This window comes from Sturnus vulgaris, chromosome Z, assembly GCF_052056855.1.
Source record: "Sturnus vulgaris isolate bStuVul1 chromosome Z, bStuVul1.hap1, whole genome shotgun sequence".
NCBI lineage: Eukaryota > Metazoa > Chordata > Aves > Passeriformes > Sturnidae > Sturnus > Sturnus vulgaris.
In genome coordinates, this window is record NC_142283.1 from 22,229,380 (window position 1) to 22,252,934 (window position 23,555).

At 37.9% G+C, this 23,555-nt stretch overlaps 1 protein-coding gene across 2 annotated transcripts in view; it reads left to right on the top strand.

Moving 5' to 3' along the window:
• The first annotated feature begins 12,757 nt into the window (after window positions 1–12,757).
• The window catches only part of SNX2 (sorting nexin 2), a 29,370-nt gene continuing 18,572 nt past the window's right edge, over window positions 12,758–23,555 (top strand). For both annotated transcript variants that reach the window (XM_088156643.1, XM_014874389.2), the window contains exons 1-2: window positions 12,758–12,908; window positions 20,260–20,377. In XM_088156643.1, the coding sequence (XP_088012769.1) occupies window positions 12,801–12,908; window positions 20,260–20,377 (226 nt within the window). In that variant the 5' untranslated portion in view covers window positions 12,758–12,800. The remainder of the gene's footprint in view (window positions 12,909–20,259; window positions 20,378–23,555) is intronic.

Sequence of the window (23,555 nt, forward strand, 5' to 3'; positions counted from 1 at the left end):
CATGGTTTTTTGGCTGTGAAGTATTGACTATTCCTTTTTAATATGTCTTGTTGACTCTCTGTTGTGGTAGATGGATGGGGCAACAACTTCCCACCAATTTCAGATAGCACTTCTGTGAAGTAGTTGTGTCTTTGAAAATGCATATTATGGTGATTAATCAAAGCTATCAAGGGAAATGGTTTTCTAAAGACAAAAACTATTCAGCGTTTTGGTTAAGTAACGTGCAATGGCTTTGATTCAGTAGATTTGTATTTTCAATATTGCAAGTTATTTTTACTCCTCTTTTCATTCGTATATTCCTCATCTTCTTGGATGGACAATGTGAGAAGTATTTTTTACCTATCTAAGGGGTGCACATATTTTATCCTGTTTTTCATTACTTTTGTTAACTGCTTTGTAAAGAAAGACAAAGAAAGGCTCCATTCACATTACTATCACAGTAAGTTTTAGTGCACATATTTCTCTGCCAGTGCAGCTACTTGATCAAGTAGTTGAGTTTGAAATTTACCATCAGAAGAAGTCTACCTAGTGTCACATGTATGACAAAATTTACTCTGAATTCACAATTTCAGACTGTAGATTTTACAAGAAAATTTAAGCATACAAAATATAATAATATGAGTGGCAACCTTGAAGTATGTTCTGAATATAAATTGTGTTACCAAGAATAGCGTAAACACCTCTGTTAGAAAAGCAAGTTGATGTATCTCAAATTACTGAATTAATGAAGTAACCTGCTGCTTATGCCAGCTTTGAAATAAATGTCTGATAAAAATGAAAGCCAACACATGTTTTTCTTTGACAAATAATAATATAAAGATCTTTGACAGAGACCAACTAATTTTTCCAGAAGCAACATTCTCACCTAAAATAATAGGTTCCATGTCAACATACAGACTTAGCAAAACGAAATATATTGTGGGCAATAGCATAGAGCTGTTAGAAGAGAATAAAAATGTTACTAGTCCAAAATAGCATTTTCTTCATTTTTTTATACTCTGTTAAAACATAGTACGGTAATTTCCTAATGCTGATGGTTTATGTCCAGGATGGATCTCTTAAGTAAAGTGACTTTGAAACAGCATTTACTCTCTAAACCAGAAAACCCATAATGCATTCTCATCGTTCTGAAGTCATAATTACAAATCTACTAGTATTTTTTATTTGATTTTATTTGAATATTCTGATACCTGGATCTAATATGTACCACAATGTCAGCAATATCACAATGAATTTAAGTATTCTATCTATCAGAACATCAGAGATGAGTATATTTTCCTCTGTATAAAAGACTTAAGTAAAAATGTATAAGCCTCTAAAATAAATTGAAGGAATTTATCTGATGTAATATTCAAACAGGTTATACTATAGTGATCATAGCTCAGCATACATAGCTTGTTTACATTATATAGAAAGATGTACTACATATTTTTAAGTGTTACCCTGAATCCCACATTGTATATGCAAAAACTAAGTGAATAATCATATCTTTATACATCTCCCTATGGTCTCATTGGCAGCTTTTAAGGCATCTCCTGAATGCTCCATCTATATCCCCAGTATGCCATAAATACAGGCTCAAGAATTCACAGCACCTTAACACACCATTCCTCCTCAATCCCCATCCACTCATCTGTGCCCAGCGAGAGGATGGAAGGGGCCCTTGGAGCCTAGACAGGAGTGAGGGCTGAGCAGGGGTGGGGTCCAGGTCTTTGTGAGATGCTCAGCCTTCCTCATCTTTTCTCCATGAACAGTTAGTGCCAGGACCTAACAACCTGTATCAGGTTGCAGAGAAGAGAAAACATCTCTCTTCACAGGTTCCTGTTGCCTGAACTACTGTGCAAAAGCACTGGTGCCCGAAGTGCACTGTATTTCTTCCAGTGCCCCAAGTCAACACCATTTTTAATGACAGTGTTGCCTCTGGACAAGCCCTGATAGAGCAGCAGCCTGCTGCAAGAGAAGTATGTGCCAGCATTGCTTTTTCAGCCCTTCTTTGATGAATAGACACACAGAAGTCACACTGGCACACGGACTGGATGGATGACAATAAGTGCTGGGGCACATAACAGTATCAGAAAATGAAGAAATAGCACCTACCAGATGTATACCCCTGTTAATGTGCTGTCAGGGACAACAGCAATGGTGAGAACCACACAGACTGTCCTGAAGTCTCTTCCACGATGACCAACCCACAGGAACCAGCACCCTCTCCTGGGAGGGCAGATCATGTCCTGTGGCTGCACAGACTGTACTTCATCCTCTTCTGCTCCATGTAACTAGCCCTGTTTTCTGGGTAGGAGACAGGACATCTCTTCTCCAGAGAGAGTAGAGAAGGCACTGCTTACTCTGGTTGTGTCTCCTGCTGTACTGAGAGCCACAAGTGGAACTTTACCTTGATGGAGACAGGCCCCTTCCCAGCAGATGCCTGCTGCTAGCATAGCAGTATGCACTTTTATGAAGTCTCTGGAGTGCTTAGGTAAAAGTCAAAGAACCTAAAGCTCAATCCACACAGGTATGCACATACAATCCTTTTCATGTCTCTAGAAAACAGGTACCTGGAGGACCTTGGGTATGTGAAGTAAATTTTTAGATAAAAAAGCATGAAACTGCTTGTCTATGCAAATCAGAGTTGTATACCTTGCCTTTCTGTATACTACTGACATATGCTACTGACAAAACTTAGCCAAACATAAGATCAGAGCAACAGCCACAACAAACGAAGTTATGGCCTTATCCCAATCACAAAAAAAATTGTTCTCCAAAATGAATATGAGGTAAATCTTCAATTTCAACAATCAGGTCATTTATATTTTAAAACTTGAAGACTATTAACTTTACAAATATTTAAGTTGGTTTTGCTGGGGGTGACACTACACCACATGAATGTCGAAGCCTTTTGGAAAATTTCAACTACTAAGCCAAGATCCAGATATGAGTACTGAGGCATATCTATTTAATTTTTAAAGATCTAAAAATCTACTGCAACTGAAAAATAGTTCAATTATTAGCCAAGACATAATAAATATTCTCTAAACATGAATCATGGAACATTTGTTCCAAAACCATCATGTTTTCTTCACCTCTACTCACATGTGCTATTCACTACTTATTTGCTCTACAAGAGCTATATGATACTTTCAGTCTTGTGTCCCAGTCACCAAGTGCAAGTGGGAGTTGTTTCCAGACTACCTGAGACAAAATCAGTCAGGCTGTTTGGAGTGCAAACCCAGCTGGATCCTGCCTGGTCTGCAAAATAATTTCTAACTATGCCTCTCAGCTGTCTGATTCAGTCAGCAAAAACCTCCTATAGGAGAGGGCAATAAAAAACAGAGCACAAGCACATCCTCTCCTAACACAAAAGAAACTGGGCCAAACTTAAGCTGAGCCAGGTGACACATTTGCCCAGAGCAGGAACTGCTTCCAACCCATTCCTTGTACAGCTGGTTGCCAACAAGTGATTCCCAGTGTGTGGATCTCATTTGTTTGATCATTCATCTGATGGCTTCCAACAGCGATTGCTCCCACTGGCATAGGTCCACGGAGGCAGAGACAGTTCCCAGGTGAGCAGCTGGGGAAAGAGCTTCGTGACACCACAGATCTCAACATCTCTTGGAGAGAAAAGGCTTCATAACAGCACATATTTTGTAGAAACTCAGTTGGTCTGCGAAGAGGAAGGTGCATATGTTTCTTGGAAGAAAATATTCAAAATCTTCAAGGATTTCAAATGTATTAAAATAATTAGTTCCATGGACTGGTTGTGTTTGCTGTTCTGGACAAATCAGCATGTCAGCTGTTTCTGATCTATATTCCTAGAATCAGGCAGGAAGTGGGAGGCTGCTCTTCCTTCTTCCACTTTAATCTTAGAATTGCAAAAAAAGGAGGAACTGAGACATCAGTCCACTATCTTTATATTATTGTGCCAGTACACTAGCAATGACAGGAAGAGAACTTAGTGATCTCCAGGACAAGCTTTCTTTGTTTTAATTAATATTTTTATTTTTCTCAGATATTTATGCTTATTTCTCTTTTGACTGATATAAATATATATATATATATATATATATATATATATATATATATATATATATATATATAATACACACAGTGATAGATATACATGGAAAGACATTATTATATTTTGTATACCAAAAGTGTATATATAAATATTTAGATAGTGTGTATATATGTAATACTCAAATGGTAATATATACATATAACCTCTATACTCCAAAAATATAGACCATACACTATATATAAGTACTTTATCTATATGCAGTGATATATATTTACCTCCACACCCTTTTGCTCTCTTTGTATTGATTTATAGTGGCTTTTCCCATGTGGATATGCATATTTTTGTAAAAGATTTAAGATCAAAACTAAAAAAGCTAAAATGTAGCTTGTGTCAAAGCAGAAAACTACCTCAGTTACCCAAGGGAAAGGTAAGACTTTCTATAAGTTTCCTGTAGGGTCATTTAAAAGAGGTACAAGAGATAGGGGAGGTGATCTAGTGTAAATTGGAATTCCTCTTTGAAGGTATGTGTCTCCTAACTAAATGAGGAACATAAAAATGAGGATACTTACATTAAAGTAATTTCAATATCATCCTCAAGAATAGGTGATCTTTACTATCTGTCTTTATCTGAAAGGAAAAATAAACTTAAGATAGAATGAGCTTCCTTATGGTGGTGCTGGGTTTTTTAAGAGTTGAAGTTAAAACCATCCCACTATGTGCTACTCTGGAATACTCATGCTGAATTTTATTAGCATTCCTTTCAGTTTACACAAAAATTATTCCCAAGCAGATTCAGTGACTTCATTAATTATCTGACAGCCAAATCATATTTGTAACCTCTATTATTTAAATGAGATGCTTGATGCTCTGTTTTTTGATAGATGCAATACAAAATTAATCAAGGCAAATAAAATATATTGTAAGATGCAATGTAAAATAGATAAATAGATGATTAGAAAGCCACATGCCCTATCCATAGCTAAATATGTCGTTTATGAAGAGCAAGCATTTAAAAAAAACCCATCTAAGATTTAATTTCAGTGGTTTGTTACTTATGTTCCCATCTCTTCATCAATGGATTCGTCCTATCTTATGACTTCTTGATTATCTTTCTATCTTATGACTGAGTTCTTGAAGCTGTTTTCTTATGAAGAAATTTGAAAAGGCGTTTATTAACTTGTTTAGAAACTATGCTGATCACTTTCTCAACACTCTAGAGACATTAGTATTTTCTTTCTTAGTCTGTCTTGAGCATCTGTTATCACTTGAATTACAAGTTTGAAGGAAATAGATTTTTCAAAGCCCAAATTTATGCCTCCAGAGGATAAAATTAGCCAGAGCATAGTGAAATAAAATTTGTCAAAGGAGAATTACGTTACAAAGCCAGATTTTTGCTTAACATGTCTGAAAATATCTTAAAGAAAAGTAAATATATGTATTAATTAGATGCTATATCAGCTCTAGTGGCAACAGTGCCAGATTCTTTTGCATTGTTGTTTTGCAAGCTTTCCTATTCCTCGGTAGAAAAGCCATAATCAACATTAAATTGAAAAACTAATTGTTATAACAGCCAGATACAGTGCTTTTTGGTGGAAATCAATTATGTTAGAAGTTTTCCATTTTTCCTACTTATCTTTTGCCTGGTTTGGCTATAATGTAGACAGATGCCTCAAGTCAGTTTACAGCAAAATTGTAAATGATGCAAATTACAGCTGCATTTAGAATGTGAAACTTCAAATAAAGGAAATTCTGGTTCGTGTATATCCACTGTGCAATTTTCGATGAAAAATTGCTTCCACGAGCCTTTACCTTGTTTGTCCACAAAGAAGAAAAAAAAAAAATCTCTCTGGATTGGAGGCTGTACTCTGAAAAAAATGACTGAAGATATTTGATAGAAATCTTTCTGGTGTCTAGCTCTCACAATCCTTGCAAATGCAAACATTTAGAGAGATATTTGTAAGTTGGAACGTGGTTTTTGTTTTCTTTTATCTTTGGGCTCTGGTTTTTTTAAAGCAGCAGTAGACATGCACCAGTGTGTCTGGAGAGAGCAAAGAAATTTTTTATCAGGCCAATTTTGGACAGAGTATTATCAATAGTACTTTGTCTCAGGTTAATTCTGCAGTCACTTTATAATTTTTATTATGATAAATACTATAATCAGCCAGAAAGCTACATTTAAGATTAAGACTCATTAACTTAGAGAGTTGTTAATTTAGGATATGTGTATATGTTTTGCAGAATGAGATTTTCTCACCTAATCACAGTTCTCAAGCATCTACCTTAGTAAAAAATTCCTCTCTTGGCAATGGAAATAGGCAGTCATCATTAAATTGTTCCTAGTGTAAGAGTTAAAGATGGATAGGATGCCCAAGAAATTATCTATTAATTTTTATTATCTCCTGCCATAGCACAAACTAAGGAGAATAGCTTTCCTTAGGTTACTGCCTTTTAGCCAACTAAAATTATTCAAGGTGAACTGTACCCAAAACTCATATGAAAAACCAAAGGGCGAACTGAAGTGCAGGATTTTGGAAGGAAGTGTTGGATATGCATGTTCTTAAAATTCCAACCATGGTTTCAGAGAGCAGATTTTTATTCTCTAACTTTCTGCTCTAAAATCTAGGTGAATTACCTCAAATCAACTGCACTCAGCCAGCTGAGAGGGACAAACTATTTAAAAGCAGTAAACACCTATATAAGACCAGATGCAACAACTCCTTCATTTTGTACAATGGAACAGCTGGTAGCCAAAAAGCTGACCTTCTACAGTCTCTTTGGATGCCCTCTTGGCAACTCCCTAGCAATGACTTCAAAGTCATGAGGACATACAATATATGTTGTGTTCAGTGTCTGGAATATAAATAAAAAATATTGTTTCTTATATATCCCAAAGATGCAGTTGCAATGTCACCCTTGCCTTCTATGCACATTTAATGAATGAATTAATTAACCAGCACTATAGTTTAAAGTTTTGAGAATGCAGATCTTTTAGAAAAATACTGTGATCAGTAAAACTTGCATATATTCCAATGGTAACATCTGAAAACTTTCAGTCACTTTGTGATGGATCAAGGCCCACATTACTGCAATCTCACAGCACAGGAGTAGAGTGGTGTATATGATTATCACAGCTTCTGCTTTGTGCCAAGCAAGCAGGGAAATAATCTTCCTTCCCACAGGCTGCAGACTTGATGGAACAATACAGTTGTCCCAAGGTTTACAGTGGTGAGGTGGAGTGGTTATGACATTGTTTTTTGCAGCATATCACTTTCATTTTCTTCCATGCTGCCACTATCTCTACCCTTAGACTTCTTCCATGACTGTCCAATGAAGAAAAAATATACAAAAAGCTTTCACTTCATTCACATTTTGCCCTACTGCGTCCTCAAATCTTCTAAATTAAGATCAGCTCAGGAATCATAACACTTTGAAAGAGAAAGACAATATAGACTTTCTTCATCTATCAAGTGATAACAAAAAATAATTTTAAACTGTCATCTTAGTAAGTCCTACACTACATGGAGATAGTACTGCTAGCTGGTAGAGATATAAAGAGATGTAGACCTAGCTATAGGAATTTTTTTACAAAGCACGTACCTTCAGCAGGTGATTTTTAAAAAATCCTTCTACAATTAGACACTTGGAAATTAATTGTTGGTTTGTTTGCCGGTGGTGGTTTTGGTTTGATTTCAAGGCTTTTCCCCTTGAAGCTGTTTTCATTATGGTTCTGACCTCAAAGTTCTCACTAGACTAAATTTGCCCTGGACAAATTAGATGAAATCGAATGGCAATGTTATATTCATCACTGGTGAAGCAGTAATGGTAAGAGTTAGGAGGTATTGGGAATTTCCTAATGTAGTAGCAGAAACTATCTGCCGAAAAAAAGATCACCTCTGACCCTGATTTCCATCTGAGGAAAAGAAAATGTTCCACAGTCTAAGAAATATGGAATCCATAGAGAAATATGAAATCCAAGAAAAATTCCAAAGATCAAGAAAAATTGCTCAGATCATGGCCTCCCTTATACGAAACCTCTACTGTAACTGGAGGAACTTCCCAGTAGTAACTTTCGATGTGCCACCCAGGGACAGCACCAACTGATACTGTGCACCGACTTGTCTCTGACACTAGGGAAGTTCCAGCCTCCTTTCCTCACTATTATTTTTCTTGTGTCATCTAGTTTTGGATGAAAGCATTAAGACAACTGAAAATATAAATATGAACATATAGCTGTAAAAAAAAGGGTGTCAAAGATTATCCACTGGAATTAATTGATTAATTGACAATAGCTAAGATTGTGCATGAATCTTTGAAGAGATTGATAGCTTCTAATGTTCTTATATCTAACTGAAAGTCCTAGCAAGTCAGAGAATGGTAAAAATGTATGTTGACTTCAGTGATTTGATAGAAAAAACCTTGCAACAATTTCTTCCTGATAAAATGAGTTCAAACTGATAAATAAAACGCAGCAAATGATCTTGCCTTACAAGCTGTACACCTTACATGATTTTGCTACATTCTCTGAAAGCAGGAAAGCAGGTCAAGACAGAGACAGTTTATAATTATAGAAATGTATGAAATTGACTTAGTCACACACCACAGGTTTGAAATTGCATGGTACAAAAATTTAACTGGGCTGTAACTGAAAAAACGAGGTCAGGGAAATGAGATTAACAATTGGTCAGAGCACGGTGCTAATAACACCAAGTCGGGGGTTCAATACCAATACAGGCCATTTACTTAGGAGTTGCACTTGGTGATCCTTGTGGGTCTCTTCCAACTCAGAATATGCCAGAATTACTTGGCACTTAGGAATCCTTACCTCCCTTTAATGTGATTAAGACTATGCTTCTCTCTGTGGACAAAAGCAGATGACTTCACGCAAGTGCATATGATGCTTTTTCCAAGTATTGTCCCACCTCCATCCATTCTGGGTCTTTTTAAACACATCTTCTACTTTGGCAAGGGATGTCTCAGGTTTGCCACCTGCTAGCAACACCCTGATATTTGTTTCCAGAATGAGTCCTGTATTAGAACACAAACCATGAGATTTGACAGACAGTTGTCAGCGACCAAGTGTCTGAAGCCCAAAGCAAATCAGGATCTCAGAGGCTACTGTGTCTTTTATCAAGTTGCAATGGTCTGGATTATCTAAGATTAGCAGTACAAAATAAAATCAAAGCTTTATTGGAAGACATCTCTCCCTCTTGTAAATCATAAACAGTGGAGGAAAATCTAAATAGCAGGTCAGCATATATCACAGTAACCAAAATTTTTTGCTTCTCACTTGCTGTTGGTGCTTAAGAATCTGAAAAAAACTTCTACATCATCTTACTATTTTAACAGGCTAAACATACTCAGCTAAAGCTAGTAGAGCTCTATGTTTAAGTGCACTGGAACATTAGATGAACTAGGGAACAGAAATTTCCATTCCACTATTTGTTAGAGGGCAGGATCTGCCACTACTCCAAATGAAACATCTAGTTGATAAAAGAACTGGTTTCTTTCACATATATTACAACTATTTTTCTGTAGTATATGAGAACGCTGACCACTCACTGGGAAAAAAAAAGGTGACAGAAAAAGGATTTTTTTCTAAGATATGTAATTAAATACTCAGGTGGAAAGATAGAACAATAGAACAGTTATCATGATCTGAAGTGTAAAGTTTATTTGTCTGGAAGGATGAGTGGGCACAAGAACCAAATTGACAGATTTGACAAATATTTCTGCTTTGTAACTTTTCTTAGGAAAGCTGACACAATAAAAGTCTTTATGGCTGTGAGCAAGAGCAATCACTATACAAGAGCACAGTATTACTTTTTACATATTTTATAAATGGAAAAATAAAATCTCAAAAAATGTATTTCCTCTAATTCTAAGCACTCTGGTGGTTATTGCTCTCCCACCATATTTAGCGGTTTTCTTGAAATATGTCTTAGTGAGGAAATAATCTTCTGGTATTTCTTGAATATTATCTTTCATGACTTTCATAAGAAAGCTAATGAAACAATATATGTTAATCTATTATACAGTAGGTACAAAAGCAATGTAGAAAACAAAGTAAAAAGCTATTTTTCAGTGATTACAATCTTTATGGAAAGATGAATTGAATGAAAGATGAATGAAGTGATCTACCATAGGCCTGATACAATTTAATATTCTCACCAGAAGGGAAGAACGCATACTGTATTTATAAGTGACACCAAACAGCTGTAGCTTAGCTAAAGAATTCAAAATCATCAAAACAAACTGGAGTAAACGTTGGTAAAAAGGAAGAAAAAATTCAGTAGGGACAGATTTTATCCAGTCTGAATAATGCCTTCCTAGATGCAAAATGAGGCCAATATCTGTCCTGAATATGGTCAAAAAATGAAAAAGTGTCATGCTGCTGCAGAATCATACTTCATATGAGGATATTGGACTGGTGATGTAATTTCTATTCTGATCCTACAGAGCAAAGCATTAAAGTAGTTTGTCTGCAGAAGTCTTGGGGTCTTCATCACTGGAGTTGTTGAAGGAAAGGTTTGACAAACATTTTCCAATAAACAGAATAGATAATCTCCCATGGCTCTCTCCAGATCCAAACCACGCAGGCTAACCGTAAATTTGTATAATTCACTATCATTCTGTCTTCCAAGACAGCTACTTCTAAGTCAAGAGTCATGATTTCCTTCCTGTTTCATTGATATTTCATTGATATTACTAAAATAACACAGTATTACAGTGGCTATTGCACTAGTACAATTCTAAAATAGAGTCAGTGAAGTAAAGACTCTCTGAAAATCTGACGTATTTGATTGTAAACTTTGATTCACATTGCTTCGAGCATATCCATCGTTATTTTGCATCTTTTTTGATTGATGGGCAGAAGGTAGTAAATGGCATAGTGCCTAAACCCAGATAACTTCTTGTAACTATTTCAAGGCATCAGCACCTCTGTGACCTGAACCAAAGAAATGATGTGGAGCTGTAATACTGTTCGTTTTAAAAGCAATTTAAAATCAAGGAGATTATCCTCCTGAGTGAAACCTGATTCTGCTGGAAAAATAGAAGCATTTTATTGTGTAAAAGATCCCAATAGTGTCTATACAGAATACATTTTTGATTTCCATATGTCCTCTTAAGTCCTGGACTATGAAGGCTTGCAGAGCCCACAGATGCTGGGGGCAAAAGCAGGAGTGGTATAGTGACAGTTTTTTGGAGGAACTACTGGCTGATGGGCCAAAGCCAGAAATTACCATTTTTGGAGGGTTCTCAATTGCTCCCAAGGCTCATCAAAAAAGTTTGGGACCTAACAATGGCCAAAATGGGAAAGAAAGTGACACAATAGAAAAGGAAAAATAAAAGCCTACTCCTAAAAATGGGTGGGGGTAGGGCTAGTACTGTCATACTGTGGCTTCCTGCCTAGGGGACAAAACTGTTGAAATATTAGGTATTCTAGCAAAAAAAAAAAAACCCCCAAGTCCTAGTGATCTCAATTAGAATATCCAAATCAGTAAACAGTTTAGTTTTCCATCTCAGTTCCTGTGTAATGGGCATTATACCCTGAAGATAAAGTTCATCAGTGCCTGTGAAACAGGCAGTGACAGACCTCAAAGAGATGGATGTGAGAAGACAAATCTTTTTGTCTTCAGTGTAGACTTGAGACTGCATATAATAAATGAAGTATGGAGCTGTTAGGAAAGAAGGAAAAACTGTAACTGTGCAGTAAATGCTCCTCGGGGAGAGGGCTCCTGTAGAATCTTATCACATAACCTGGTAATTAAAACAGGCACATATACACAGATTCCACATGTAAACTTAGCTTTGATATTTCTACTCTTCAGCAGCTTTGTAGCTTAATTCATATCCATCTCACACAGCATTACAGAGGTAGATTTATTGGCTGCAAAGGAAGGGGTGGCTGCAGTTTTTTAGGATACTGGGTAGCTTCTGCTTCTCTCAGATTTTCACTTAGTTGCATGAGGTAGAGTCGACAGCTCTTATGTATTTGTCAAATAACATACATATTAATACCCACACTGACAGGGATGAGGCTTGGCTTTAAATTGGAGTTTTGCTTTTTGCAATAACACATCACAGTCTCATATGTGATTGGCTTTTTGCAGTCATTCTAAATTTTCCTGCAACATAAATTGTTTTCCAATTTATTTCCTTGATTACTTTTCTCTAATTTGGTTCTTTTTCCACACAGATTTATTAACCTTGTTTTTCAAACTTGAACCTCAATTAATTAAAAATTCAGGTCCTATAGCTATCTTTGAGTTATTTCTTGATCCTTCTGACACAAAAGAACCCTATGATAGATTTCTGTGGCCACAGATCTCTCTAGCCTGACTATAATTACAATGCTACTTTTAATCAAATAAGCTAAACTTCTTCAATATCTTTCTTAATGAGTAACCAAAACCAACAAAGCTAACTAAGGGAATTCTGCTCTTTACCTCTTCTTGGGAAGAGTAAGGGGTTGAGAATGGAGATGGGAAAGGGCCTGGGGATGTAGCAGGGGTTTGAAAAGGCAATGTGGCTACAGCAGGGATTTCGGAACAGCTGTGGATGTGGCAGAGGTTTGAGAAGGGGTTTGGATGTGGCAGGGGTTTGATAAGGGCTGTGGATGAGGCAAGGCAAGGGTGGGAAGGGATTTGGGAAGGGCCGTGGATGAGGCGCGGCGAGGGCGGGAAGCCGACACCGCCCCCGCCCCGCCCCGCCCCGGCCGCCGCGATCACGTGCCGGCGGGGCGGCTGGCGGTCACGTGAGCGCGGGGGCCGGGCAGGAGGGGAAGATGGCGGCGGAGCGGGAGCCGCCGCCGCTGGGGGAGACGCGGCCCGCCGACCTCGAGGAGCTGGAGGACGGCGAGGACCTCTTCACCAGCACGGTGTCTACCCTGGAGGTGAGGAAAGCTCGCCCTCCGCTGCAGGTCCTGCACGCCGTGGCCGGCCCGGCGCCCTCCGGGCCCTCCCGTACTCTCCCCTCCCCGTCAGGCCCCCGGTACTTCGCTCCTGCCGGTCCTCCTCGCTCCTGCCCGTCCCCCTCGTTCCTGCCCGGTCCCCCTGGCTCTTGCACGGGCCCCCGCATCGGCGCTGCCCCTGCCGACCTGGCATCCGGCCGCGGCCTCACCGCCCACCTTCTCTTCGGCTCCTTGGTGCTTCCCTCACGGAGGGCAGGGGGCTTCTCCTGTCAAGAGAAGCTCAAAACTCTTTTCTCCAAGTACCGCCGTTTTCTCTTTTCTTATCCTCTCTTTGTGCTGCCAGGGAAATATTCTCAGCTTACATCTTTCCAGTTTCGCTGGGGGGTGTGGGTGGGAGTGTGTGTGTGTATGTGTGTGTGTGTGTCTCCGCCTTAGGCTTTGAGTGGATTAATAACGACCTATTTTCTTTGTTTGGCCTGTTTCCGAGGCTTCACTCCATTTCGGTTTGCAAATCTTTTAAAAACCTATTTGTCTCTGAGGTTTCCTCCAAGGGAGCCGACGCAGTGCTGGGCTGCGGCGGCTGCTGGGACTGACTGGGAAAGAGGCACGAGGAGACAGGAGAAATGCTTATGTGTTCATTCCTTATAATGGAAGCCTTTTTGGCACGTTTTTGTGGTCACGTTCCACCTACGTGTCTTGCTAGTATCTTCTGGAAGAACTTTATTCTTCCTCAACACAGATGCCCATTTAAAAAGAAAATTGTTCTGTTCCTCTTTTCCTGAAGAGTTTTCTGTCCCTGACCTTTACGGAAATAGCATTGGTGCGTGTTTCTTTGATTTTCCTCTGGCTGTTGTCTGTCCTTAACAAAAAACCCTGCATTATACAAAGGGGCTTTAAAATATATTTTAAAGTCACTTGCCTTTTCTCTAGCCACTTTCCTTTTTTCTTTCTTTTTGTAGATGCATAATCTGTGCATTGGTAGAAAAAGATCTGTGGAAAAAATGAACTGAAGGAATAAAAAATTATATGAATCTGCAGTTGACAAGAATTGCATGAGTAGACTTCTGTGCATCTCTGTGTGATACAGTGTGTATTTCTGGAGTCTTTTTCAGTCTACTGAGAAAGACTGCAGTGTAACACAAACAATGTTTTTATTGATGTGGTGTGGAACTAAAGCTGCAAGAGATAAGATAGGTTTAGTGGCCAAATCACAGTTACCATGAGATAAAAAAGTTACTGAAACTCCTCTAACTGCAAACACTAGCAAAGAAACGGGCTTTGTATCAGTTGGTTTGGCTGACAGTTCCACTGTGCTGCTTTGTTTATATACACAGTCTCTTTGGGATAGCGTCTCTAAGTGGAAAGAGGAAGCCTCTTTGCTTAAAGAGAAGCTTTTAAAGGCTGTGCTAGTAAGCTTCTCCTGATATCAGCATTTAGGGCAGTGTCTTAGTCTTGTGATTTTCCTGCAAATTTGGAACTAAGAGGTCATGAAAATTGACTTTGGACTTCTTACTAGCTTAAACATCAATTGATGGGTTCAGTCAATAGAGTACCATAGTCCAGAGAAGAGTGATTGTCTCATGACCTAGTTAAACTTCTGTCTTGAGTGTTACTTTAATCTGATAAATATTCATGGAAGAACTGATTATAAATGGCAGTGGGAGTTTTATAGTAACAGGAGAATGGTTTCATGCTTTTTGTAGTTAATAATGTATTTGTTTGCTGATACCAGAAGTGAGAGTGTGGCAAGAGACACTGAGGTCCAAACCCAACCTATGTGACGGCTTTGAAAGGTACTTTGAAAGCATTCCCAAGTGGTTTATCTTGGAGCTGTCCATTTGCTTTTAGCATGATTAATTTCAGTCCCTTCCTATTTTATCTTGCTTTTATTCTCTTTGCAGTTCACAAAATGTGTGCTGTGCCTTTCCTGCCTGTAATGTGATTGTGCAGTGGGAAAGCTGTATGGTTTCTAATACATCTTTCAAATAGCTTCCATATTAACAAAGTCCCCATTTGGAAAACGCTGGCTAAGTTGCTTTTGACAAAATATACATTCAGTGTATATTATGAATGGCAAATATGTAGCATTTAAATACAGAGAGTTACTTCAGTGGCTTCAAATGAAGAATATTGTTTATTCCAAGTTGAATTCTCTAATGTGAAGAAAAAAAGAAGATGGAGTTTTAACTTTCTCTGTGCATGTTGTAAAAAAATGTCTTGAATTGAGCTCTCTCAATTGTAGAACATAAAACATTGGAAAGATTTCACTGAGCTGTAACACCTTGGATTTCTGGACTGCAGTGAAAATACGTTTTAGGACTTGAAAATTTGCCATGTGGCAGAGAATTAGAACTCTTCCTGTGATCTTAGGACACCAGTGAACTGGGAACCAGGTTGGGCAGCAACTTTTCTGAGCTGATGGGATGCTCATTTTATTGTCAGGTAGCCACAGTGCCTATGAGTAGTAGAATGAGAATGATTATTTTGTTTTCATTATGGCAACTGTATTGTGAGTCTGGACAACTGCCTCTCTTACATTCAAGGTTACTGAAAGTTTTCCTTTTAGCTGCCAGAGTAGCTTTCATTAATGAGACCAGCTAGAATAAATCATGTAAATGGTTTAAGCCAAAATTCCATTTATGATGATAATCAGTGGTGAGTTCCATGTGAATAATATTGCTGGTTATTATATATATGTGCTGGTTGGCAACTGCAGTGCTCTCCTAGGTATCAAGTTTTTGTAGCTCAATATCTACCTGAGGGCTAGATAGACTTATCTACTTGCTAAAATTTCAAGTGCATGGATTTTGGTGGAGTTTTGGTTTTGGTTGTTTTTTTTGGTGTTGTTTGGTTTTGGGTTTTTGTTGTTGTTGTTTTTTGGGGGTTTGGTTTTTTTTTTCCCTGGGGCTTTTGTTTTGTTTGGTTTTGTTTTGCTTTTGTTTGGTTGTAGTTGTGTTTTATTTTTCTTAAAAGTGTCCATCGTGATTTGCACAACAAGAAGTTCTGGAATTCAGCTGTGCATTATAAAGAATCACTCCCTATTATAATTTTAATCAACAAATTGCAAATTTGCTGTCTGTGTCCTCTGCTCCCATTAGAAGAGTTCACAAACAACTGTATGAAAGTCAAATTTGGTGACATATGTATAAGATATATGTTAGATTTTCTGAAAAAAATGGTCTGTTCACTGTTACTCTGTTTTCATCATTTTTGCCTTCTTCCTGCTCATGCACTAGTCTGTGTCTCTGTCACCTTCCTTTTTTATATGTTGCACCATTTCTGATTTCATTTTCCCTAAACTTCTCACTTAGCTCTGTATTGCCAGTCTGTCTTTTGTGAAGGTGCCATGTGAACACTGGAACCTAGGCTGCCACCTACGCATTCAAACAGTATTTATATGCCCATACTCCTGCTGGTTGGTGGGTTTTTTTTAATGGAAGAATACATGGAAGGACTTGAAAATAATCAGTAAGCAGTAGATGTGGTAATTTATCAAGGACTGTCATTTAGGGCAGAGTGTGTAATAATCTCATTGCCAGCTGATCAGTTTATGTGGAAGATCTGCAATATCCCTTTGGTTTTCGCACATGAGGCAGAACACTAGATAGCCACAGAAGTCCAGATGGCTTTAATGATATCCGTTCAGTTTAACAGTGGCCATTGCTGAGGAAGGAAAGCACTAAGTCCTTGAATACTGTACTGTGCCTTTGCAGAAAGCTAAGTCTGTATCCAAGACTAATCGCTGTAATTCAACTGAAAATGTGTGTCTCATTGCTTGATGTTAAATCCAGGCTGTAATGGAAGTATGTAGAAATTCATTCCAATGTGGCTGCTTTCTTTTTGCTGCAAATGACACTGTCCTACTGTTGGGTCTATTCTCTCTGCCCGTGCTGTGGTTTGTGAGCTCCTCCTAACCCTGTTTCAGACAATGAGCTGGCTTAACCTGAACAACTAGAATATTGTGATGGCCACCTTCTGTCAACTTTCTGTATATTGACTGAAGGAAGCTAGGAGGGGCTCATGCAAGCAGAACTAGTTTAGGGGGTACCCTGCTATTAAGAGAAAGGAGGATGTCCAAACATCTAGGGCTATAATTTCAGCCAGCAGAAAATGCAAGATCTTATTCTTGTTTCTTCATAATTCAGAGCTGTAAAATACTTGGTTATTGCCTCCAGATGTAATGAACAATAAAAGAACAGAAAATTTAGCTTGCTATTGACATTGTAAATTGGAATGGGCCCATGGGCATCTTACCAGAAATTTGTTTTGAAGAAAAATGAGGTAAGATCCTAACTATTCTGCATACCTGGATGTCCTGGCCGTTGAATATCTTGGTTATTGAAGACTTCACTAAGCCTTCAGCTCGGGACTTGTTCAGAAATTGCACAGCGGTGTACATTTCAGGAAATGGATGTGTTTATGACATTTTGTGAACTCTTGGCATCAAGTTTTAAAGTTTCTAAAGAGCTATGCTATTTGTCTGGCCATGAGCCATTTTCATCAGCCATTTTAGCTGTATTTTGTAGAGATAAAAAAGCAAGGTTGAGGTCCTGTCTTTTAGCTCTCATGCATAGAAGACTGCAAATGAAGCAGCTTAATATATTGTTTGCATGCACGGGTGCTTTTTTGGTTTTTGAGAGTCTGGATAGAGCTTTCTGACCCACTAGCTGTGCAAAATAATCAGGATATTACAAATTATTGACCCAGTTTTTGATACATAAGGGCTGTGCCTTGCTGGGTTTTTGTAGTTCCCTGAGGACCATGTCCATTTTGAAGAGAAGAAACTATACTTCATTGCAAAACTCTTAAACAAGCTGATGCAGTGTTCAGACTATGAATAATTTTTAAGATGCTTCTATACATTGTCTTTTTCTTGTAAAGTCACAACTCTTATAGAAGTGATTAGAAGCCAGGTATAGTCAAAAATAACCACTAGTAACCAAAACAGCTGCTTCTGATAAAACTGAGAAGGTAGACTGAGGGAATAGCTTGAAGGTGTAAGCATTCTCCAAGGGCCCTTTTTCGCCATTCTTTAAAGAAGAGCGTAAGTGTATCATTCTTAGAAAGCTCTTGCTGGTGTGCTACAAGTGTTCAGGAAGACTTTTCTTCCCTGTGACTGCCTGTATGAGACCTGTTTTTCATGGCAATGACTTGACAAACACAAACCTTCGTGCATTCCACATCTGTGGCAGTGTGGGACTCCATTTCCTAAAACTCCAGTCTATCAAAATGTAAATGGATTGCTGTTCAAAGCTGAATAGCAGCAAAACTGGTTTGGAATGAGTACCTATGATGTTGCAGTAAAGACTGCTTTTGCTGATAAAACTTCAAACTTCTTGAGCCTCAAGCATTAAGAAATCAAGCATTTCCATGCTCTTCTGTTCTAGTTGGAATAAAAGGTTTTGGACTTGCATGCCTCCATAATCCTGGCTGGAGAGACAGACCATTTCTTCTGAAACATGCTACTTCTGAGTTGTGAAATTGCTTAAAACCTTCAGCTAGTCTGTGTAACATTTATACTATCAGTTGTAAAATACTGAGGTATGTCAAGTGTTGTGGTTTTCTTGCATTTCCTAGCTCACTTAATCTAATTATTGCAAATCTTGTAATATAATTTAAAGGAGTTTTATCTCCTTATGATACTTCACAGAGACTTCACAGAGTGGACAAAATATACCTTTATTACCCCAGAGCACTCGGTTTCCTGTGGGGTCATTTTGGCATTTGTTTCATATGAGAAGTGTTCATGTGACTAGTGGATTGCTTCCTTACAAGGTTATGAACTCTACTGCCTACTTAGAGTTTCTGAGTTTTTCTTCTTTGATGTTCTTTGCAGGCTCTAGAGCAATATCTAGTCAAGAGTTTGAGAGACTGCTCCTTTTGCTATTCATCCCTTTGGTTTGTTTCTAGATTCCCCATGTATGTGGGCTTTTCTGAGAGTGGCTGCTTTTGGCAAAAGGAAGAAGATTTCTTCTGTCATTTCAATGGATCGATTTGTTGTTGCAACGAAAATGTGGTTCTGCTGATTTTGACTGGGGTAGAGTTGCTTTTCTTTGCAGTGAGACTGTGTTTTGGATTTGTGCTGAACACAGGGTTGGTAATACAGAGATGTTTTTGTTATTGCTGAGCAGGGCTTACACAGAGCCAAGGCCTTTTCTGCTGTTTGTGCTGCCACACTGGTGAGGAAGCTGGGGTTGCCTGGGAGATTGGGAGGAGACACAACTGGGACAGGTGACTCCAACCCACCCAAGGGATATTGCAGACCATGTGACACCATGCTCTGTACATAAAGTGGGAGGAAGAAGGAAGAAAGCCATTTATAAAGAAGGCCTCTCTGCTAGGACTCTTGCCTCTGCTACATTTATGAATATAAAAATACAATCTAGACAGACTTTTTCGGTGACTTTTCAGTATTTTTCAGTCTTTTTACAAAATATTTTCTGTTTTACAGTGTTCTTTGAAGTGTAGCCTTAAAAATCTAGTATCTTTTTAATACGTGCATGCATCCATGAATAAATATGCTGTTGTTGAAAACTCCTTTAGCTAGCTATCCTGGATGAAGTTGTGAGAAGTGAATTTTGCAAATTCTCTGGTATTACAATGGTAAACACAGTTGATGCTTTTTGAAGAAAGATTTTTCTAACTGAAGCACTGATCTTCAATTATGTGTGTATTTATTTTGTAAGCAAGCTATTCATTTAGTGGACCAGTTTCAATATTGCTTTGATTTTCCTGAGTGTCTTCAACAGGGCAAGTTCTAGTCTTCAGTTTAAAAAATTGTACCTGTGGCAAGCCCAGCTTCCATGTACAGTACAATGTGATCCTCTGATCCTCTATGGCAGTAATCCTGTTGCAAAGCTATCGAAATTCTCCAGAGAGCCTTGAATTATTTGGATGGCATTAATGCGTTCTTTTCAATCATAGAACAAAAGAATGTCTTGGAGATTTCTTTATTGATTTTTGGCTGTGTACAAATCCAGATTTAAATCCAAGCCTTTCCAGGAGGAACCTAATAATCAAATTACATTTGGCATTACCAATAAACTTATTCTAGATAATTGTGTAGCAGATTTTGTTTCACATTAGCTAAACCTGAAGAAACTGTTGACTGTTTTTTCTCTCAAATGAAGAAATTAAAAGAACTGTTGACTAGCTCATATCTTTTATTCATTGTTGCTGTGCTAGCAATGGGAAATGGAAATAGCTGACAGTGTTTCCTTTCTGTACATCTTCTTTTGCTTCTTTGCAATGAAAGAATGTTGCAATAATTCTTACATACTGACACATGGCAACTGGCTTTCTAATTATTTCACTTTTTTTTTTTTTTAAACAGTCAAGTCCTTCATCTCCAGAGCCAGCAAGTCTTCCTGCAGAAGACCTCAGCACAAACTCCAATGGTCCAAAGCGAGCAGAAATCATGCTGGATGGTGATAGAGAAGACCTCTTTGCTGGTAATGACCATTTTCTTTCTACAGTGCCTGCACAAACCCTTTCACCCTTGGACTGAAAGAAATTTGCTTCTCTGAGAGGAAGGATTGAAACCTTATAAGTATTTTGACAGTGTTGTACAGGTTTTTTCATGTGAAAAGTGTTGTTAGTTAAGTTTGTTTATAAGTTTCTTGGTGATGTGTAGTGTGGGAGTGTTGAGGTGATCACTAACATGTTCTGCTGACAGTAAGAATAGTCTATCATTTTGTGATTCAAAATGTTCAAATCTGTGTGGAAATGCATGACTTACGTTACTTTCTTGTTTTCTACTTAATAATCATGCATAAGCTGTCCCAATCTTTTTTCCAGTTATAAAGAGAGAGAGCATTCAGATTGTATTGCAAGTATTTCCTTCTTAATCCTCTTGTTTTAATGGAAAGGTATCAAACTGGCACAGAGGACCAGTCCTATAATTTCACTGATGCATAGCTGTGTCTCTGACAGATGACAGTATTGCACGCTTTAGAAAAAGATGTGAAAGCTCTGATAAGTGAGTTGTTAATAGACAGAATGCTTCTAAAACTTCATAAATCAGATGCTATTTTGGTGTCAGTTTTCAGCTATCCTAATATGGGTTATTGTTGCTGTCAATTGCAGCTGTAGGAACATGAACTATTCAGGGAGGAGATGTAGTATTTGGAATATATTACATGCATAAGATCGTTCTGAATGTTACATCTGAATACTATCATTTTCCCTATTACTTCATATTGAGTTAGCTGGCAGTCTGCTTTGCATATATTCATCTCATCTTCACTGATTACCTGGTGTAATTATTCCAAAACAAACTTTATAACCTTTAGTTCTGGGTTTTTTGTATAAGGACATGTATACACATGCCCATTACATTTGTGCTAAACTTCTGTAATTTGTATTTCCATGTATTTGAACTTGTTTGTTCAGGACACTGTTAGATTGACTAGTATATTGTTGTATAATGTTGTATTGACTAGTTTAGTACCTCTCTGAAAGTGTTTTAAAAGAAAAAAGGAATAAAGGGTAGAGAGGTTATCTTACTTCTTTCTGCATTTTTTTTTCTTGCTTTATAACTTATAAAGACCGTAAGTGCTTTAGCAATGAAATTTTCTAGTACTAGTAAGTAATTTGCTTATTTAGCTTCAGTATATAAAGCCAGCTTTTTATAACCAGAGAGCCATCTGGAGTGGATATTTTAAGAAATCCAATTCTCCTTTGGATAATATTAAGAAAAGAAAAAGGGAGACTGGAGTAAATATTGAGGAGAGTCAGATGGAAGGAACAAGTGTTTGCAGCCAGATTGTTTCAACTGAAATGAATTCTGTGAGAATAACACATGGAATTGATTTAATGAGTTTGGGTTTTGCCATGTAGGACATTCTCTTAAACACTTGCAGTACTGAACTTAAGGTGTCATACACTGAATGTCTACCTCAGCTGAGACTGAGGTAGTTTTAAAGTTCAATTTATAGTACAGAGTGAGTCTAATACTCTCAAATAGAGGAAAAAACAAATGTGATTTGTTGAGCATGAGATAAGATATTTTTAACAGTTTCCTGTTCTAAGTAAGAAGTCTGTAGAATGCAGTTGAACCCAAGTCAGGAACTTCTGTGTTTGTGTCACTGTCATTCTCAAAAAACATTCTGAAAAACTGTTGAATTTGTGTTCCAGTGCTGTGCACTCACAAGTACAATTATTTTTTCTTTCTTAGGACTGTTTTGCTAGATAGTATAGAAGCAACGTGAGAAAGACAAGATGAAATTCCTAATTTCTGGTTTCCAGCGTCATTGCATAAGTTTGGCTTTCTAGGAAAGCAGAATTTAATTTAAAAGTGAATGTGACAGGATTTTTCTTTGACGTGTTGAAATTCCAAAGAGTCTTAACTTGGTACAGTTTATAGGAACACTTAAGTGGAGAGGAAAAGAAATGAAGCTCCACAGCTTTTTAACTTCTGTTGGTCCTTTACATTTAATTACTAGACACTTTAAAATCCAGGTAAAGGAAATGCTGTTTGTGGCTCCTGAAAGGAGAGATTGCCATTCTTCAGAGTCAGAAATAATTACGGTTTTTCAGACTTGTAAAAAATGTGATGGTGTGCCTCTCTAGCTATTGTAGACTTAAAAAAAACTTTCCCATTGTTCCATGTCATATTGCAACGTAATGGAAAAGGAGATTAAGCAATACAGATTTTCTATACTGCTTTAATGTAGGACAGAACCTGGGAAATGGTTTAGGCTTTTTTGATTATGCTTAAACCTCTTTGCACTTACGTTTCTGTGGCAGCTCCACAATAATATGTACAATATAGATATTCATTACCTTGTCTCTGGCAACTCTTAATTGAACTACTAAAACAGGGTTTTAAAAATACGAGAAATGAGTTTTCCTGGTGTCATTGGAAACAAGTAAATTTTGCTGCTTTGTTGCAGTTCTTGGTTCTGTGACAAAGCAAACTGTCTTGCTAAACCCACTAAAAACTTTCACCCTTAGTATAAAGGTCATTATGTTGATTATTTGGCTGGAAGAATTACCTCGTAGAGCTCTTACATGCGAGACCACAATGGTCAGTGCTTCAAATGAGGCAGTATTAGGTGTATCTTGAGGAATTTGGAGATGTATCTTAAAGCTTGGTTGTCAATAACCTGCTGTTGTACAGTGAAGAGCTAGATATTGAACTAGTCTTCCAAAATGTCGACCCACAGTTCAATGTATAACTGCGCAAATATGCCATGCACTGCCCTTGAAGGGCATAGCTGTCTGTGCCTTCTGCTTCTGGTGCTCGAAGAGCAGGAGATAGTGAACTCATCTGTGAAGTTTTATCAGTGTTCTGTCACCTTCTTCAAAAAAGTGGAAAACTATAATTTTTTCTCTCCTCTGTTGGGCAAAAGATTACTGTTACTTTGTTTTTTCAGCTCTGAAATGTGTTTGGGAAAGGACCATGTTACAGAAGTGTCTAGCTATTGTGTCCTGAGGAAAAGGCACTGTGTTGTGGGCTGGGGTGATGTCTGCTTTCGTTGGGTTGTTTTTTTGTTTGGTGAGGGTTTGTGTTGTTTGGTTTTGTAGGATTTTTTTTTTTTCCCTTTAGGCTTTTTTCTTGGGATTTGAGACAGAAAACGAGGTGATAGAATTATCTGATCCAGACAAGATATGTTCTTCAGGCCCATC